This window comes from Acanthaster planci, linkage group LG15, assembly GCF_054643075.1.
Source record: "Acanthaster planci isolate LZ-2023a linkage group LG15, COTS_SCS, whole genome shotgun sequence".
In the NCBI taxonomy this organism is placed as follows: Eukaryota; Metazoa; Echinodermata; class Asteroidea; order Valvatida; family Acanthasteridae; genus Acanthaster; species Acanthaster planci.
The window spans coordinates 2,100,434-2,121,027 of NC_141791.1; the positions used below are offsets into that span (position 1 = coordinate 2,100,434).

The window sequence follows — 20,594 nt, forward strand, 5'->3', positions numbered from 1 at the left end:
TTTCCAGTCTTCGTTTTCTTTGTTGATTTGACCAACAATAAACATCAGGAGGACAACTGTGTACTGAATTCCTGATAAATTCCAAGGCTGTCAAAGTATAGTATGCTGACTTCTGGGCTACCATCTCCGCTCTACTTGGGTTGGACGTGCCAACCCAACTTCAACAGGAAGGCTGACTGAAACAGGAATTGAACCTTTCACCACTAGAAGGCCATACAGATAGTCTACAAATGGAGCTATCTATCAACACTAAGGTAATCAATTCTGAACATGTCACTGTACTTCTGGACAGAGCACTTGTATTTTAGTCCATGTGTTATAGGTTCAAATCCAATTTAATTTTCATCGATTCCCCTTGTAGGTATAATTTTCAGGTTTATTCAACTGCTGCGTGCGGCCTAGTGCGAAAAGCAAAACCATGGTTTTAAGGCAGAATAGGGTCCGCCTCTTGGTTTGAATTTGAAAGGTTTCAAATAACTGGCATTGTTCATCTGACCGATGACAGTAGGTAAGTTCATGAATATGTATGAGGCAACACAACTGGAAGGTAAAGGGACTAATTGAGATTGTAGGTATGGTAGCATGCATGGATCAGCATTGCACTCATTACAGAGGAGTATATATAGGCACAGGTGGCACACACTGGAATGGGGCACAGGGTGGGGGAGGGGCAAGATAAAAGCAGAGGTGGGGTGAAAGGTCACTTATCCAAACATCTTACCGCATTCCCAGCCTTGGTTTTATTGTCACAGTCAAAACACACCGAGTGTGAGGTTAGGATGGATGGAAAACACAATCAGGAAAAAGAATGTTAAAAAAAACCTCCACAGCTTGACATTTCTACAATGCTTTCTTTAACTTTTAATATTGACAATATAACAGTGCGGAACCATTTTTCTACAAAATTCTGTTTTTCTACAAAAATCAGTCAACAGCACTCTGAAATTTCTCTCAGCTGAATTATGAATTTTTGGCATATAGTCTGCCTCAGGGAAAATTAAAATAAACGGTAACAAATTTGCGACAGAAAAGCATGATATGTGTGGGTAAACAATTGACATTTTGGGTGCTTTAAGCGTTGAAAACTCCCCCAAAGGATGACAGTGCATTGAACAACGAATATTAATTGAGAAGACGAGAAATGTGCAGATGATGAAAAGTGGAGATTGGAATAAGGACACTGACACAGAACTCTGTGAGTGACCAACACTTGCTACAAATACATATTAACATCAAAAGGACAGAGCTGCCACCAATAAGACATTGTGGGTCACTTTGCAAGACCCAATACGGATACTGTGTCTGATCCATTCATAGATAAAACTTTCTTCTAGGTGTTTCTAATACAAAGAAGTCATTATTGACCTTACCAAAGCTGCAGTGTCTAGGAGGTGTCTGAAAGGAATCAGATATTTCTAGGCCTGAGGGTGGAAGAAGGCTAAATGGAAGGAACCAGATGCGTTTTTAAAGAGGAAGTTCCATGCATTACTGCCAATATGTCTCGCGACAACACTCCCTCTGATGTGTTGCATCTACTCACCCTTTCGTCCTGCTCCTTCTGCAAGCGCTCGTTCTCCATCTTCTCCTTCTCCAGCTCGGCCTGCTTCTCCAGGGCGGCTCGCAGGGGCCCGCACTGATGCGAGTACTCCACCAGGGAACAGATGTAGGCCACTAGGTTGCCGGCGTCTTCTGAGCTGTAGCGCACGGCTGCTATGGTGATGCCTCCCGACTCCAGGGAGGAGGGGCTACGGCGGGAGGAGGCAGGAAGCTTGGGTCCTCCTGAAGGTAGATAAAATGATTACGTGTACACTTAATTATCCATCATTTTGATGACAACGGTCAACTGTGCCAGTCAGAGTACCAATAAGAAAGACATCTATCCGTATTCTAAAATACTGGCTATTAATCGCCATTTAAAACGTCATGGGAAAGAGACAGGCATGGGTTGGGGATTAGTTCTCTGAGTGACATCCATTAAGAACTAGATGACAAAGAAGGAACTGGGTCTTTACTGCTCATATCCTCAGAATGCCATCCAGTGCGGACTGCACGACAAACGACAAAGAGAAAGGCGTGGATGAGTTATGTCCACAGAATACCATCAAGTGAGGACGCTCCTAAGGCCACAACTTTGGCACTACCAGGGAAATCTCAACAAGGGAAGCTGCACGGTATTTTGTGCATCGTGGATGCGGATAGAAGTAAGTGAGATCGAAAGTGGAGTAAGTGGAATTAAGATGGACAGATGTCTGTTGATTGACTGAGGAGGAGTTGCCACCTTGGAGGAATGCAAATCTTACCGGGGACTTCGAGGAGTGAGCCCTCGCCCGTCACCCCTTCGCCATCCCCCTTAGGCTTGGGCAGGTAGTGCTCCACATTCATGCGGATGTTGGGGTCCAAGCCGTTCTCCCAGTCCACCCCTTGCAGGATCTCCACAAACTTGGTGGAGTCGTTGAGGATGTTTTGCATCTGTTTCCACTTCTGCTTGTCGGTCAGCTGGTCCTTTGACTCTGCGATTGGTCAATTGATTGGCCAAGTGAGGCAAACGGCATAAAAACAATATACATGTACAGAAAGGCTGAAATTTGCTGAGCTTCTCAAAATGGTCCATATACCAAATCTAATTGGATATTCAAGCAACAAGCTGACAGCTCTCTTTCACGTAGTAAAACACTAAACCTTCAGTTTAAACTTCAGTGGATGACAATTTATGATTTTTCACATTAAAATGACCAGCAGCCTGATTATCATGTGCGGAATAAAATTACAAAGCTCTTTAGTTGAAAAGTCCTTTCCAAAATATGTGACCCCTAGCCTGATCCCACAAACTGAGGATTAAACGGCAACGAGTATGAAGTTGAACAATTCAAATATATCACTCGAACAGAATTGATAATTTCCACAGGGTATACGACTCGGTTGGTGAAATGAGATCTAACTCTCGGATAGGCTGTGTCTGAAATAGGTCTCAAGGGCTATGGCTATGTCTGCTGTCGGCATCTGCCTATGTGCTGACAGTGGCAAAGACCTAGACATAGGCCGTGTCCGAAACGGGCTTCCAGAGCTATGGCTAGGTCTATTGTCTGAGCGTCTCCACGTACTTTCAATGGAGTGAAGACCAAGACCTAGCTCTAGACAACGGATTCGGATGCAGCCTGAGTCCCAGATACACGATTTAGATTCGGACATATTCTGGACACTCTGACATTTCAAACAATTTTGGGGGGGGGGTTTGATAACTCATTTTCCACAGATGTGCCATAAATGACAATGTTCAGATTAAAGGACAGAGCAAGTATCCAAGTTACATCGAGTGTTTGATGTACTTCTATTTTTATATTGCTAAAGACAAAAAAAAAGCATGGAAACATGGACAGTGAATTTGAGGAGTGCAAATTACTGGACTTACTGGACTTGGTGACAACACTCTCTCCTTGGTGGTGACGAGAGACAAGGCAATTCATGCAGGAGGGTGTATCAGTGTCACGGTGCATGAGACGGTGCAGGCAGGAGGGGGAAAATGAGGAGAGGATAGATGAGATGGAGAGATGCGGAGGAAGAAAGAGGATCAGATTCACAGGAGATGGAGAGGGGCAAAGGAAAGCGTGGAAAAAGGGGGAAAATAAAAGGAAGGCGAAAGAAAAGGAACATCAGGGTAGTAAAAAAGAAGTAGATAGACGAGAAGTGGAACGGGAAGTGAAGGAACCCACGAGGTGTGGGAAAACAGGGCAAGATAGGGAGGGTGTCAACAACAGGAAAGGGGAATCAGACAAGATAGGGAAAACAAACGCAGAAAGAAAATTACGATCAGGGAGTGAATCAAGAGTGAATGAGGACGGAGGAAATAAAATAAAAGTGACGAAGAAAAATGAGTCAAAATACAGTATATCGTGCCATGCAGTGTCATGCAAATTGGTGAATGGACTGGAGCCCGTTTTGTACACCTGCTAAGCACAAACATACGGTAAAAAGAATTCCAGGTAACCAACCACAAACATCATGCTAAGTGCTACTCCTCCTGGATGGTTCCCAACTGAATTCTGTAAGCAATTTGCTGATAATTGTTTTCATGCTTAGCATCTCTGCAAAACTGAATCCAGTCCATAGCGGATGTGTGTAAGAATAAGCACTTGATAGTTACGTTCAGCAAAAAATTACACCACAGCTAACTAAAGCATGAATCACTTTGGCTTACAGGCAGTGTATTCCATCTAACCTAACTAATTTTCTAGACTTTTGAACAATTGATAAGCAAGAGACGGTAAATTTTATGACCTTAGGTTCAGCCCTGACTCCAGCTGATTAATTACAGCATTAAATGCTACATCTACAAATGGTCCTTGGTAAAAGGTAACCGACTATAAAACTAAAGCACTAAATGGAATGCTTGATTATATTAAGTACCTTTATTTAGCTACGTTAGAGGATAACACAGATTATACATTTTCAGCATGCAGGGATATTTCATGGCAGGTAGAAGCAACCTTAGCAGCAGATGAGGATGGGTCACTGACCAAATGAACTTTTATTCCTGTAGATAAATTACTTGCATTGTGCTGATGAATTATAAATGACATATGTATGATTATCTTGAGTAAGGGATCCACGCAACCATTGCATGGGAGCTGTAGGCACAGCCATTTTGCAACAGAATGTGCACAAAGGGCTGTGTCCGCATCATGTGGCTATGGCTCATATGTCTATGGGAAGTGGCTCTAGCCAGTAGCCATTGGCAACCATGGGTTCATATTTTTTTTCCTGTCGCAGCCATTAGAGTTGGATGCAGCTTGTAATTACACAAAATTCATGCTCTATGGGCCTTGAGCAGTACCAAGAGAGGGCGGAATAGTAACATTGGCTCCTTTGGTACTAACTGCACATCACTGGTTCACGAACAACTAGGAAACGCAAGCATTGCAGTCACACCACTACCAACAAAATCAATTCTCCTGACCAATGCAGCTCTTTTCAACCGATGAGGGGTGCTTCTACTCGAGGTGGATTCTAGATGCTCTGAATCTCCAAAACCATTAGGGAAACTTCTTCGTGTTTTAATTGTGAGAAGCTGGAATGGACTGCGATGATTGACAGTGTGGAATCAGCGGTCACTGATGACTGGGCATATGAATGAAAACAGCCAATGCGTTTCTTTGCTTCACGTTTGAATTCTCCACCGAATTGCTGTCATTCATGCTGTTTTGGATTTGCACGGGCAGCTTGTTCGGCACAAGAATGACCAGTCAAAAGGTTGTACACTTGCCATAACATGTTAACTGGTAAGCCACTATGCTAACCAAACACGTGCTGCACTTAGACCGCATTTGAGTCACTTGGCTGTAGCTAGATATTACACACTAGACTACAGTAGTGGCTGAAGCCAGTTCCCATAGGGTCATGTGTGACTTCAAGCTGCAGCCAAGTGATTCGGACGCAGCCTGGGCAAGTTGTCTCTGCTGAGCAGCTCCATGAAACCCGGCAACGCATCATAACAGCAGTTACTGACTCATGACTGGGAAGTGATTCAAACAGAGAAAGCAGCACCTGATGTGATCATGTGAAAAGCGGCACCTGACATGATCATGTGACTGAGGGAGGGGCAATGGGGTTTTTCTACCTGAGGAGTAGCCCAAATACTTTGGTGGAGCTGGCCGGGTCTTCCCTGTAACAACAAGACTCGGGTCATGACTTTGTGGTCATCTGAACACAAAACAAAGTTTTCTGTTCTCTCTTTTTGGCAACTGCTTCGGCAAATTTTAGTCAATTAACAAGAGGATTGCAGCCTAGTCCTGAAAATCAAGCTTTAGCCCAATGAACAGGGGACTTACGTCTTTAAACGGCATTTTTCAAGAACTACATTATGAACACAATATTTGAGCCAGACATATGTACATCATCACAAGTAGACAATGTGACATGATGAATGCCAAGTTAAAAATGTTGTTAAAAATGTTCATCGTGTGCCCCCGACACCTGTCTGATCATGATTGTGTTCTCCAGCAGGATATTTTACCACAATTTCTCATCAAGTACATGTCATTGGGTCCCTGAGGGTAAAGCTCTCAAACAATGACCAAGAGAAAAATAAAAGCTAAATTATTCTGAGCTACTCGCTGATGTCAACTTTATCACTCAAACTGGCTTCTTGATAAGAGAAAACGGCTTTTCACTCTAATTAAAAATTACTACAGATCATTTAGTGCTTCTGTTGCCATAAATGGAATGTAGGAAATAACACATGCAAAAACACTCATATGCAAGTTATTTTCCAATTTTCTAAATCATAATTCTTTTAAAGAGAGTGCGACCTAAGAGAAACAAGAAACAAGCCAAACTCAGTGAGGAAAGTCACTCGTGTTCTGAGCATGGGATGGAATTTGCCTGGCTCCAAACCAAAAAAAACAGAAAATTTCAACACAGAAATCAGCAAGGCGTGCTGAGAACAGGTCAAGAAACACACAGGCATGTCACTTTAATAATCTGCAATGTGAAGAGACAGGTTCTTTGTACTCACTGGGCGTGCGGTGGGTCTTGGTCGGGCTCTTGGGACTTGGGGAAGAGAGGGAGGAGTGCCGGCCGGAGAGCACTGAGGCATCCTCGTTGGGCATCTTGGTCTCAGACCGGTCCGAGGGGTTCTGGCCCAGGGGCCGGTTCTTGCCCAACAGGGCCATGACCATCTCCATCACCTGTAGGACTATCTGGGGCGGGTTCTGAAAGGAACGGAGCCGCTCGATGCAGGACCGGTCTACCTTCTCGCGCCAGTGGATAACCTTGAGAGAAGAAAAACAGATACTCGTCAGGTCACCGGGATATTGTTATGCAAGTTTGAACAAAATGAACTTCTTCTCATATTGTTTGGGTGCGGTTTGGACAATCCTGTCGCAAAGTACATGGTTTGTCTCTGTGAAAAAATAACAATGAATTCAATCCATTCTCCAATACAAGCAGCAATTTCAGAGAGTTCCTAAGAAGACAATATGGCTCAGCAAATTTGAGTGTTTTAAGCAACAAAACAGTCGAGAACCACCTGCTAGCAATACACACGACGTGACATGTCATCTGCCAATTTGACTTGGCTAAGTAGGGTTTTTTTTGTGCTAGGCAGAGCTGTGATATCTCTGGCTGACACCCACCTGGTCCCGAGCCTTTTGCAAGACTCCCCGACACTCCGCTACCTTCTTGACAGCCAGCTCCAGGTCCTCCTCAATTGCCATCTTGCGCGACTGCAGGTTCTCCTGCCGCATCCTCTCAAACTCCTTGTCATATTCGTCCCTCTCCTCTGCCAAAAAAACATCCAAAACAATTTATCATGGCTTCAACCTTGAAACCTCCGCCAACACATGTAGTCATGGTGTGAGGCAGCGAAGCATAAGCCATTCAGATGAACGCAATGTCCAAATGTTATGGCTGCGGCTACAAAAATTCCATGTGTCTGTGAAAACCACTAGCCACTTCTCATAGACATGTATGACTTAAACAGAGGGATGCAAAATAAAGCTTGAGATATTACTCAAAGGTATCCTAAAACCCTGTTAAAACCCTATTAAACTTCAAAAATCCTTGAAGTAAACCACATCAGACCACCAGTTTGATTTTGCATTCTGTCAATTTCTTGGTCAGAAGATGAATCATAGCGCCCTCTAGCACTTGTGCAGAAACCCTTTTAGATCAGATTAAATGTGGTGTTCATCTCTGTTCCGTGTAAAGTAATTTCATTTTTATAACCCTCAACGGTTTCTCGGGAAAAAAAAATGAAACTTAAAATAGAAAGCAGTGTATAACCAGTTCAAAGAGAACCCCAAGGGAGATGCACACGAGCGCCCTCTACTGGTCAGGCGCAAGAGCCAACGGACTCACCGGCAGCCAGCAGCTCATCCTCTGTCTCCTCCTCGCTTTCCACCTCATGCATCTGCAGGAAGGCGGTCAGGCTGTTGCCGGCCTCCCCAGCGAACTGGGCCTTGGTCTTCTCCAGAAGGGTGGCCCGCTGGGTCAGCGCAGCCAGCAGGGAGGCCACCCGCCCGCTGGCCCCCTCGTACTCCGCCTGCAGCTGCTTGATGTCCCGCCGCTTGGCCTGGGTGTCCTGCTGGGTGCGGGCCAGGCAGGCCAGGGCTTTCCTGCATCAGGAGGATGGCAATGACACAGGTCTCAATGATTCAAAAGACCAGGAAGCTCCTATAAGCAATGAAAACCCTTGGGCTCATTTTGATATATCTGGCAATATAAATGAATCTGATGTCCAAGCTGTGAAAGAAACTGGAGATTACCGACTTATCCAACAACCAGAATTATAACTCATCACTTTACTGACTCACCAAAAAGTATGTGCACTTCTCAGATAAGTCTGTAAGTGACGTTGAAAACAAAGTATCACCACTACCCTGTAGATAATAATTACCGACATATAGCTGCCCAAACACACTACTGCACGCACTAAGTGCATTAAGGGGAATAAGTCAGCACTTTATGGGCAGTATACTGCCATCTGTGGTGGCTGTTCTATTGATCAGAATTCTTTTATGAAGGGAGTGATCCAAAAGTCTCAGGGGTTAGCTCACCGTAGCTGTCCAACTTTGGCCGTGTTCTCCTTTCCCTTGGTGCTGTAGATGTAACGGAAACAGTCCAAGAACCGTCGGAAGGTGCGGGGACCAATGAAGAGCTCGTGCTTACCGGGCATCTTGGGGTCACGGTGACGTAACTGGAGAAAGTGACGAGAGATGAAAGGATGTGTAAAAGATGGTCACCAGGCTTCCAGAGTTTAAGGTACGTCATGATATTATGTGCTAACAACGAGCAAAGAATATTTTCCAAACATTAAGTTGGGCTTTATTGGACCTGGGCTTCATCCTGGATGGCAGACTTATTTTCCCAAATTGACTGTGGAACTACGTGAAATGTTCTAGATTTTGGCCTCCTACATGGCAACATATACATGAACATATGCATTAGTCACACAAGGTCAGCAGGTTCAAATTCAGAGTGCTAAAGTCTTGAACTCAAACCTCCGGCCAGTGTGGGAGATCAGTCTTGGAGCTGGGCAAATCCCCTAAACCAGACCTTGATAACATCTCCCAACAGCAGCTTACATACAGGGGCCTGCTGAGTTTACATAGATCAGACATCCAAAAGTTCTCTTGGCTGTGGCTATGGCTAGAAATAACACAGGTGCCTATGGGAACCACTGATTAGCGGCTGCAGTGATTTCCCATAGATGCGTACATCACTACAAGCCACAGCCAATTGATTTAGACACTGCCAGAGGGATTTCCCTCATCTGCAGGCAATGGATCACAGCAGCGTTCCCGACGGTGTTTATTTTTTTACCTTGATGCGTTCCTTCATGATGAGCTTGGTGTAGGGCAGGTTGGCCACGTCCAGCGTCTGCACTTTGATGGCCTCCTTCTTGCCGTGAATCTTGAGGGTGGTGATCTGGACGGTCTCGCTGGTGCTCCCCGCCCAGGGGATCTGGTTGCAGTCGTGCAGGATGAAGCTGTGGATGTTGGCCAGGCAGGACACCAGTTTCTCCCTGGACGGTTGAAAGAAATTGGATACCCATTTAGAATGATACAAGAGTGACACAGCGGTTCTTTCCTCACCTTTCACCTGGATCGACATGTGGGTTTTCACTCCCTACTCAACTACACAGATCTTATCCAGAATAATCTTCTAGGGTTTTCATCCCAACCCTAAAAATGTAACTGTTTTCATTGTCTCTTCTCTACATGTTCCTTCAGGCTGGCAAGCTACTGTGCCCAGAGCACTTTTGAGGAGCCTTGATTTCATGGCCAGACTAAGCGTTCTGTGAACAGATCTTTCGCACAAGCCTGGGGCCAATTTCTAAGCACAGAAACGTGCTGAAGCAGTGTGTGAGTCAAGTTTGTCGTCAGAAGCCCACTACCAGTTCATCACTGAACTGGGTAGCTCTATCAAGAGAGAGCCCCACTACTGTCCCGTCTACTGACCGCGTTTCTGCTGTGCTGTCTTTGGCCAGGCTGTGCTTGTGTATGAAGTAGGTGGCCTCGCCGAGCAGGGCGCTATGGGACCAGTCGCACATCCAGTTCATCTGCATGCCTGTCACAAGGCCGGGGTATTCGCTGCAAGAACAAAGCAGACAAGGCTTTGAATAGAGAGGGAATTTAGTACTACCTTTAGAACGTGACCGGAGCAGTTTTCACAAACTTTGTTCATTGCACAGAACTGCTACATGGAGCGGGAATGTGGCTGCACTTGCTTACACCAAGGCTCTATCTTGTAACCATGGAAACTACTCAGCTGTCAAGCTGGAATTAATTCAAGTTGCAAAAAGTTGTGAGCACAGTGCCTTTGTTCAACTTACAGGTGCAAGGGATCATGGGTAATATTGTTCCACAATATGTCATTCACAGTTTGCAACTTGACTATCAAATCAATTATTGCTATTCAATTTAAGTGTAACAACTTGTTTTTCAAAAGAAAAAGATGTTTCATGACATCTTGCAAAGTACCACAAACACAAATTCAAAGACCCCATCTCTGTTTGAACCATCTGGACTTTCGCATCTTACCTGGGGGCAATGCGCAGAAGTTTGTCCGTGGGAGGAACGCAGATAATAATGTGGAGGTTGGTCTTGACTCGAGAGACGAAGAACTTCATGGGATCGATCAGCGTGTTGGGAAAGTGCCGCTTCATGGCCGGTCCGAGGGCCTGAGGAGGGAGAGGAGAGAAGACCAGAATCTAATATCACTCTGGGAAACTAGTTGGCCCAGGGTTCGATTCCCACCTATGTAACATTCAAGATGTTAATAGACACCTCGGTTTAGAGACTAAAATGAATATACACAAATCATGAGCAGGTATATGCATGTGAGACTTCCAACTACATCAAACCACATGCAGTTGAAGGTTGGAATTCAACCCAAGCTGTTGGATAATTTACTAGTGCAGGCCCTTAAAAATTCTTTTAAAATAGGGTCGAAATTTCCACTTGGTGCAAACACCGACTCCTGATTTGACTGAACATTCTGAAATCCAAAAGCAGGAGGTCAAAAACACCAAAACAAACCAACACCCCAAATCTTACATAATTCAGTCCAATATAGCACAAACAAAACCTGAGGCACAATTCTTGCAAACAACTCAACTAGAAAAATCTCCAAACAAAATGATTTACTTATACCAAATCAAGTGATTGGTCATATGTTAGCATTTCTGTAAATCAGCAGCAGTTGACGCTGAACCATAAAACCTGATATCACTGTGACAGTGAGTCACACTTGGCTTTCATTACACAGCTTGACGAATCGCCAACAAATTTACTCTGCAAGTACGCAGCGAATACGTGCTCAGCAATTAAGAAGTGATATGTGTCCATAGCAACACGTGGATATTCACGTCCTACTGCTGTGACGGTATCAGTTATTTACTGGTCACTAATGGCAACGTTTTAGAAAATAAGGAGCCTCGCACGGGCTAGATATAATCAAGACTGATGATCAATAGACGGTTTATTTACTTGCACTCCAGCATCACAAATTGGACTTGGGATCTTCATGGCAAAACAGGTCATATAATTTTTAACATAAAAGGTGACAGCTTGGGGGGAGAATGAGTAAGACGGAAGGAGAGAATCAAAGCCATTTTTAATAAACTACAAATAATGGCTACAATTTACCAGCAAATAATCTAGATGAAACCCAAGTATTGTTGGGGGAGGCGACCTGTCATCACATCATGCAGGTTAATAGGATTTTTAATGGACTCTCTTAATTGCAGTATCAATCACGGCAGGAAATGAGACCGGCATCTTTGATGATGGACGTCAGAGATGCGAGCTTAACTGATGGTACTAAAGACAAGAGCTAATTGTAGTGCAGGTTAATTTCAACCCCGGTTCTGATGATTACACCTCGTTGCCGAACAGAAAGCAATATCATGACACAGAATCTGAGGGGCTGATTGGCATTATTACAGAAGCGCTGCACAGTAAAGTTTTAGCCTAGGAAATTATGCTCCTGTGACATACAGCCCTTGCCCCTCAAAGTCACCTACAGGTTGTAGCAAGGATTGTGGTTTATCTCTTCTATACACCACAAGGGTCGTCGCACGATAACTAGAGCTCTGAAGAGGCTTGTCACAAAGCACTCTACTCAAGAAATTACAGGATGGCTGACGGACTGACTGACTCCTTGGGCCTGTCCCCTTTTGTCGTCGCCCTGCGGACTTGTTTCATCCTCATCCTAGCAATGCTGATCATTGCTGGCAATATTCTCTCCATCGCTGTGACGCGTCGTGTGACCAACTTAGCCGACAGCACCAAGGTTCTGATGATGACGATGGCCGCGTCCGACCTGCTTGTTGGTGTGCAGTCGCTTCTTTCTACCGTCGCTTCGGCGTTGGACAGATGGCCGTTTGGGACGACTGGATGTGCCTTGGCGACCTACAGTCTGAATGTGACCCTAACTATGTCCATATTTTCTCTCAGTTGTCTTAACATTGACCGGTACATTGCCATAGCAAGGCCCTACAGGTTTCCTGTTTGGTGCACCAAGCGACGTGCAGTCATTCTTGTGCTCATTTTATGGATCCTCTCCGTATGTACTTCAATAGCTTCAGAGCTTTATGGAGTGCGGGTTAAGTACTACGCTGCCTCTGCCATTTGTTTTTTTGGAAACAATCCTGACGCCATAAACATGGCCGCACTTCTCATCTTTGACATAATTCCAGTGCTTGTTATGGTGAGCGTTTACTTCCGTATTATTCAGATCAGTCGCCGGCACGAGCTGCGCAACAATCCACACATCGACGGAAACAACGGTCGGGAACACAAAGCCCTGAAGACGTTCCTGGTGGTGACCGTGACGTTTGCGGCTTGCTACACACCCCTCACTCTCATGAAAACCCTGGAAGGTTTGGCCAACTTGACCACTCCAAACTGGCTGGAGTTTCTGACCATGTGGGTGGCGGTCTCCAACAGCGCTTTCAATGTGTTCATCTACTGTCTCTTTAACCTGGCTTACAGACAGACAGCGAAGAGGATCATTCGCCACAGATTCCCATGTTGCACAGTGTCTGCTGTTGAACCGGTGACCATCTAATTGCCATGAAACGGCATGAACTGGCCAAACCATAACCTGAACTGAAGTCTACACAATATGAAGCACTGTGGCATGACCGGATATGCTGAGATTTAGTCACATTATTGAGGGATTTCAGATGAAACCGAAGGTTGCAGCACTGCAAAACAACACAACAACCCATCAATACGCTTCTGCCTTTCAGGGGCAGATCCGGGGGTGGGGGGAATAGGGGCCATGCCCCCTACGAGAAGGAGCCAAGAGAAATATTTTTTTTAAAAAACAGTGAGACACTGGTCCGTTTCATTTCCCTACCTTCAAAATGCATGTAAAAAGGGCCTAAAGAAAGCTTTACACCTCAGACAGGCTATAACAGGTTACAAGATAAATTTCCAAAAATAATTTGCAACCGCCCCCCCAAAAAAATTAGTTTTGGATCCGGCCATCTTGCTTTCTTGCCTCAATGTTCACAGCCACTGGAGAGTACTTCAAACTCAACACTGTACAGTAAAACCTGCGATTTCAAAACAAAAACTTAAGATTTGGAGGCATATAATTGTGCTGTACTGCATTGACGGCATTTATTGTCAGCATGCTACCAGTGGCAACGTTTTAGAAAATAACCAGCCTTGTCAAGGCTAGATATAATCAATAAATGTTACTAGTGGCAACATCTTAGAAAATCACCAGCCTTGTCAAGGCTCAATATAATCAAGACTGACAGCAAAGGCACAGACAGCACAGCACCACAAATTTCACTTTAATGTGGGGTCAAATGGAGGCAAAAACACACGATATGAATAGTACATTTTGTACAAAGTGACAGCTTGGAGAAATCAAGGACAGGATGGCAAGATAATAAAGCAGAATTACTGCTTTATCACCCCTAGTTGGTAGTGGGGGATGGGGGGGACAACTGTTCGTCTCATCACTTGAAATTTTTAATGGAGAACCATAAGTGCGGTATTAATCACTGTAAGAAATGAGCTGAGGTATCACTGATATTGGATGTCACCAGAGTGACCTTAACTGACGGTATTAATGACCAGAGGTAAATGCAGTGCGGGTTCACTGGTCATTTCAATGCCAGCTCTGATGATGCCACGCCGTTGCCAAACCAACAGCAAAATCACGACACAGAATCTGACGGTCTATGTGGAATCAGACAACAAGGATTTGTTGACTTCTGGCTAGTCTCTGAGGGCAGTGTGTTAGAGTTCAACGATGGCTGACGTACTGACCGATTCTTTTGGCCTGTCCCCTTCTCTAATCGCCCTGCGGACTTGCTTCATCCTCATCCTAGCAATGCTGATCATTGCTGGAAATAGCCTCTCCATCGCTGTGACGCGTCGCGTGGCCCACTTAGCCGACAGCACCAAGGTTCTGATGATGGCGCTGGCTGCCTCCGACCTGCTTGTCGGTCTGTTGTCGCTTCTCTCTGCCTTTGCTTCGGGCTTGGACAGATGGCCGTTCGGGACGACTGGATGCTCCTTATTCACCTACAGTTTGAACACGGCTTTCTGCTTGTCCACATTTTCCCTCATCGGTCTCAACCTTGACCGCTACATTGCCATTACCAGGCCTTACAAGTTTCCAGTGTGGTGCACCAAACGGCGCAGTGTTACTCTCGTGTTCATTTTATCAACCCTGTCAGCGTGCACCTCAATATTGTCGCAAAGCTTTGGTGTATCTATTCTATACTACGCTGCCTCGGCTATGTGCTTTTTGGGAAGCAATTCCAACATAGCTAACATGACCGCACTCCTCACCTTTGACATTATTCCGGTACTAGTTATGGTGTACATTTACTTCCGCATCATTCGGATCAGCCGCCGGCATGAACAGCGCGACAATCCGAACAACGACGGAAACAACGGTCGGGATCACAGGGCTCTGAAGACGTTCCTGGCGGTCACCATGACATTTGCCACTTGCTGCATGCCCTTCACACTCATGAAAACCGTGGAAGGTTTTGCAGTCTGGACCAGCCCACACTGGCTCAAATTCCTGACCATGTGGGTGGCGGTCTCCAACAGCGCTTGCAATGTGTTCATCTACTGTCTCTACAACCAGGCCTACCGGCAGATGGCTAAGAAGATCATCTGCCGGAGGCTCCAGTGTTGCAAAATGTCCGCTGTTGAACCAGTGAACATCTAACGGCCAAAAAAAAAAAGGAACTTGGGGCTGGCCAAACCATAAACAAAACTAAATCCCACAAAAGTTACATAACCGATGCAAAGCGTGGATATGTTGAGATTTCCAACTGAACAAAAGGTTTCAAGCCAACGACAGCAACTTGCCAAGACTTCTGTAATCTAGCCTCATTTTGTGCAATGAGTTGAGGGCACTTCAAACTCAATTTTGTAACACTTTCAAGTTAAAAAAAAATTGACAGTGAAGAAGTATTTAAGCTCATCCACAACTCTATAAAAAAAATCAGCCCTTACAGCCTTTGTAAATTAAAGAACCATTTTATATGCTCACAAAGTATTATTGTAAAGCTTATGACAAACCTTGTTTTTTTATTGCTTACTGTTTAGAGATAATATAAATGATGTCTACTAATAAAAGGCTATGAAGTTCAAATTAAAAAATCTTTCCCTCAAAAACACAATAAGATTTTGGATTTTTCAACCCTCTTTTCACATCAGTAAAGTCTAACAAACATTTGTATGCTGTTATTTTCAGAGTACTTTAATAGGCTGTCAGTAAAATATATCAGCCAATTTTTTTTGGAAAATGTGAAATGAGAACTACGCACAGTGCCGTTATTGCTTACTGAGGACTGCCATTAGATGAAACTTGATACAGGTGGCCTTGTGGATCCATGTTGATGCAGGTTTCTTTCAAAGTAAACTTTGGTGTTACTGCACGAGTCACTGCTGAAATAAAACTGTGTGTCGTTGCTGAAAGAGTTACAAGACTGGTCCTCGAATTAATATTGCGTACAGGGCTGTATGTCACACCGGTCCATGTGCTGTTTTGGGTGCAGCTAATAACATCCTCACTTGTGGGGGAAAAAAATAGAGGAACCTGCTCTCGAACCCTGGGCGTTGTTAAGATTGGACTTGAAGATAAATATGGCTGTAAATTGATCATTGTGGTCTAGGAAATTGTATGATTGTAATGTCTGCCTGCCTCGGCCGTGGACTAATAGCAGTAGTTTGAATGAATAGGAAGCTTTTATGTTGTAGTTACGCATGGTAACAAGGGACATCGATAGGTATCAATTGAGTGCCAAGTAGCACCACTTGTCATACCTTAGTGGTGTACTTGGTGAAGGGTGGGGCCTCATCTTGAAATTTGAAGAATGTGTTGAAACAACTTACACATTTTCAACACAGTCTACAGCCAAAAGAACTGAGGACAGTAACTTCAAGAAATTACATGGACTTGTTGATTTCTGTCTAGTCCCTGTGAGGGCAGTGTTGCAATCCAAGGATGGCTGATGAAATGACTGATTCTCTACACCTGTCCCCTTTTTTCATCACCCTGCGGACTTGTTTCGTCATCGTCCTGGCAATGCTGATCATTGCTGGCAATATCCTCTCCGTCGCTGTGACGTGTCGTGTGACCAACTTGGCTGACAGCACCAAGGTTCTCATGACAACATTGGCCATGTTCGACCTGCTCATCGGTCTGCAGGCAATTCTCTATGCCGTCACTTCGGCCTTGGATGATGGCCATTTGGAATGACTGGATGTGCCATAGCTGCCCACTCTATTGAGATGGTCAGCAACATGACCACATATACCATCATTTGACTGAATGTTGACCGGTACCTCGCCGTTACAAGGCCCTACAAGTATCCTGTCTGGTGCACATTTAGTGCACCAGACAGGGCAATCATTCTTGGGCAGGGCAATCATTCTTGTACTCACGCTGATGACTGTAACCATTTCAACCTCGATTACTGAATATAGCTTAGGAGCAGAATCCAAGTATCACCCTGCCTCTGCCTTGTGCTTAATTGACATCACTGATGTCATACACACAATAACCACTGTTTCGTTCAGCACCATACCAATGCTAGTCATGATCTGCATTTACTACCGCATTATTCGGATCAGCCGCCGACACGAGCGGCGAAATAATCAAAACAATGAGGGGCACAACGTCCGAGACAACAAAGCTCTGAAGGCATTTCTGATGGTCACCTTGACGTTTGCCGCTTGCTACACACCGTTTGCAGTGCTACGTAGTGTGGAAGGTTTGGCCGGCTGGAGTAGTCCACACTGGCTGGAGTTCCTGACCATATGGCTGATTGTTGCCAACAGCGCTTGCAACGTGTTCATCTACTGCCTCTACAACCATGCCTATCGTCAGATGGCAAAGAAAATCCTTCAGGAGAGACTCTCGTGTTGCAAAAGTTCTGTCGTTGGACCGGTGAACATCTAATGGAGAAAGAGCAGCATCACTTGGCCCTACCATGAGTAGGACTATTCAAATCCTTCATAAATTAAAGCAGCGTTAACCTCTTCGCTACGGCAACGTTAACCCCTTCGCTACGGCAACGTTAACCCCTTCGCTACGGCAACGTTAACCCCTTCGCTACGGAGGACTGCTACTACCGCACCATTGTGTGAGCATTAGTGCATACCACACATACAGTCTATTCACCATGCAGCTGCTGGTTCAATGGGGCCTGCTGCTGGACAAAGCCCTCCATTCAGGGCATACCACAGCCCAGCAATCGCGGTCAAAATAATCCAGTCGTGAAGGGGTTAAAACTTAGTCACATAACAAGGGGTTTCGAATTTGAACCAATATATATCTGGATCTGCAAAAGAGAAACATGTCAATATGGGCCTGCCTTCTATCCGTGTTGTGCATAGCTGATGGAGGGCGCTGCACAATCAGTTAAAACCTGGATGCCTGGAAACAGGTACTCCACCCATCATCCTTGATTCAAGTCAGCCATCCAAAGCCTACAGGAAGTTAAGGGCAAGTTCACGTACAGTTACAAAATATCACTGTAGACTCACCAAGCCTTTTTCTTTTTTTTTCTTCTGGAGAAATTTGCGGCACAATCTGCAAATGGGACAACTGCGATGGACACTTGGGACAATCGGGTGCGTACTGGCTACTGACTGTTGTCGTCAGCATGGAGACTTTTTCACTCCTTTGTCTTAATGTTGACTGATTTATCGCCGTAACAAGGCCTTACAAGTTTCCTGTCTGGTGCACCAAACGCCAAGCTACAACTCTTACACTTATTCTGTCAATCATTGCTGTTTCTATTACAGTGGCTGCACATGTTACTGAGTCGGATGTATTATCCAGCTTCTGCCCTGTGTGGCTTTGGTAGCACTTTTGATGCCGTTAACGTGGTGGTCCTTGTTGTCTTAAATATTATTCCGGCACTGACCATGACTTGCATTTATTTCCGCATCATTCAGATCAGCCACAAGCATGTACTGCGCAATGCCCCTAACAACCAGACTGAAGGAAATAATGTTCAAGCGAGACAATAAAGGCCATTCAAGGCCTGCGTAAACTCCAGTCCAATTTAATCTACCTTGATAAACAGTGACTTCAGGAAAAATACAGATTTGTTAAACTTAGAAGTAAAGTAAATCAGGCTTTCATTAAAATTCAATCAGTTCCTTAGATAACGGCATGGGCCATTATAACGGCACTGAATCTATGAATAGACGATGAAATTGGCGATGGTGCGCGAACATTCACCGGTGAAGCACACAAAGTATAATTACTGCTTGATGGGAGGTGAATAAGAAAATTGAGCAAGGTTGCTGTTCCAGTCCATCTAGCTCTTTGTACCTTCAAACAAGGGGGCTGATGGCATGATGGAAACACTGACTGCTGAAATTGAATTGAAATGACAAAGATAGTTGGGTTTCCATGGTGATACAGCAGAAGGAGGAAGGGGAAATGATATATTTACACACAATTTTCTCAACCAACCATAATATGCTTCGTCGAGGCAAAGCCAAGTGCAGGCATTCTGTGACAAATCTTTAAAAACCATTCATGACCGACTATGAGAGCAACTAGTTAGCGGTTTGGAGTTGTGGCTGAGAAAAATCATGTTCCTTTTAGGGTTGTTACAGTCAAACTGGCTTTTTTTTTAATAGTGAGGGCCGAACCCTCACTGTCAAATTGAAATCCATCAGAGATCTGCACAAGTTGCAGTGCAATTTCCAACTGAGTAGAAAAGAGTTGAACGGAGACTTCAAGGAACTGAATTTGTTTGACTCCTGTCTTGTCTTCTTAGTGATATTTAAATCAAGAGTCCAAGGATGGCTGACGTACAGACTGATTCTTTTGGCCTGTCCCCTTTTCTCATTGCTCTGCGGACCTGTTTCATTGTTACTGTTGCAACACTGATCATTGCTGGCAATAGCCTCTCCATCGCTGTGACGCGTCGTGTGACCAACTTGGCCGACAGCACCAAAGTTCTGATGATGACGCTGGCCGCGTCTGACCTGCTCATCGGTGTGTTGGCGCTTTTCTCCTCTGTTGCTTCGGCCTTGGGCCGGTGGCCATTCAGTACAATTGGGTGTGCAGTGGCTAGCGACTGTGTCAATATTGCTATCAGCATGACAATATTCTCCCTGATTGGTCTCAATGTTGACCGATACATCGCCGTAACGAGGCCCTATGAGTTTCCTGTCTGGTGCACCGCACGCCGTGTTATCACTCTTGAAGTCATTTTGTTGAGCGTCACCACATCAAGTTTAATAGTAGCCCATGTCACTGGGGTAAGCTTCAAGTACTACCCTGCCTCTGCCTTGTGTTTCTTTGGAAGCAGCTCTGATGCCGTCAACATGGTGGCTCTAGTTGTCTTTGATCTCCTTCCGACGCTGGCCATGACCTGCATTTATTCCCGCATCATTCGGATCAGCCGTCAGCACGAACTGCGCAATGCCCGCAACAACCAGACGGAGGGAAACAACGTCCGAGACAACAAAGCCCTGAAGGCGTTTCTGATGGTCACTCTGACATTTGCTGCTTGCTACACGCCTTTCAATCTCATGCGGACCGTGGAGGGTTTAGCCAACTGGACCAGTCCCCACTGGCTGGAGTTCCTGACCATGTGGCTGACGGCTGCCAACAGCGGTTTCAATGTGTTCATCTACTGTCTCTTCAATGAGGCTTACCGTCAGACAGCGAAGAAGATCATTCACCAGAGACTCCAGTGTTGTATGAAGTCACCTGTTGAACCACTGAATATCTGACTGGGAAATGGAAAAGGCCTCAAGGCCATTCCATAAGCAGACACTAAGACTATCAGACTTCCGAACAGTTGACGAGAAGAGGTTTGTTGGCATATTTTGTAAAAAAAAACCTTAAAAGTCGCATCCTTAATGTGCACAGCCAAGTAGGGACACCACACAATGACTCCCCCAATCAACCTGAACTATCTACACATTAGTGTATGTAATGACTTGTGTTTCGGATTTAAAGGACTAGGGTTTTCCAAATCTGGACGTTATCTGTCTCAAGCTTTGTCTCTGATGATAGAAACCATTCTTAGGCCTACAATGTTTGAGCTACGTGGAAAAATACTTCCACCTGGGGATCAA

At 44.9% G+C, this 20,594-nt stretch overlaps 4 protein-coding genes and 1 pseudogene across 14 annotated transcripts in view; 4 read left to right on the plus strand and 1 right to left on the minus strand.

The window, feature by feature from the left end:
• Window positions 1-20,594, minus strand: part of LOC110974393 (dynein axonemal heavy chain 5-like) — a 76,794-nt gene that overhangs the window by 18,455 nt on the left and 37,745 nt on the right. For 5 of the 11 annotated variants that reach the window (XM_087146963.1, XM_087146968.1, XM_087146961.1 and 2 more), the window contains 12 exons: window positions 10,539-10,678; window positions 9,957-10,088; window positions 9,319-9,520; window positions 8,553-8,692; window positions 7,855-8,111; window positions 7,131-7,276; window positions 6,512-6,767; window positions 5,615-5,659; window positions 3,410-3,433; window positions 2,301-2,510; window positions 1,541-1,779; window positions 722-733 (listed from right to left, as the gene is read on the minus strand). In XM_087146963.1, the coding sequence (XP_087003089.1) occupies window positions 722-733; window positions 1,541-1,779; window positions 2,301-2,510; window positions 3,410-3,433; window positions 5,615-5,659; window positions 6,512-6,767; window positions 7,131-7,276; window positions 7,855-8,111; window positions 8,553-8,692; window positions 9,319-9,520; window positions 9,957-10,088; window positions 10,539-10,678 (1,803 nt within the window). The remainder of the gene's footprint in view (window positions 1-721; window positions 734-1,540; window positions 1,780-2,300; window positions 2,511-3,409; window positions 3,434-5,614; window positions 5,660-6,511; window positions 6,768-7,130; window positions 7,277-7,854; window positions 8,112-8,552; window positions 8,693-9,318; window positions 9,521-9,956; window positions 10,089-10,538; window positions 10,679-20,594) is intronic. The other 6 variants (XM_087146969.1, XM_087146964.1, XM_087146959.1 and 3 more) reach the window with 4 other exon arrangements.
• Window positions 11,602-13,078, plus strand: LOC147796588 (beta-2 adrenergic receptor-like). The gene has a single exon (XM_087146661.1). It carries the CDS (start codon window positions 12,136-12,138, stop codon window positions 13,066-13,068), a length of 933 nt encoding a protein of 310 aa, XP_087002787.1. The 5' UTR covers window positions 11,602-12,135; the 3' UTR covers window positions 13,069-13,078.
• LOC147796589 (beta-3 adrenergic receptor-like) lies at window positions 14,269-15,955 on the plus strand. Its single transcript, XM_087146660.1, has one exon. The coding sequence runs from the start codon at window positions 14,272-14,274 to the stop codon at window positions 15,202-15,204; it is 933 nt and encodes a 310-aa protein (XP_087002786.1). The 5' UTR covers window positions 14,269-14,271; the 3' UTR covers window positions 15,205-15,955.
• On the plus strand, window positions 16,489-17,445 carry LOC110974395 (beta-3 adrenergic receptor-like; annotated as a pseudogene).
• LOC110974394 (trace amine-associated receptor 13c-like) lies at window positions 19,308-20,246 on the plus strand. Its single transcript, XM_022225995.2, has one exon. It carries the CDS (start codon window positions 19,308-19,310, stop codon window positions 20,244-20,246), a length of 939 nt encoding a protein of 312 aa, XP_022081687.2.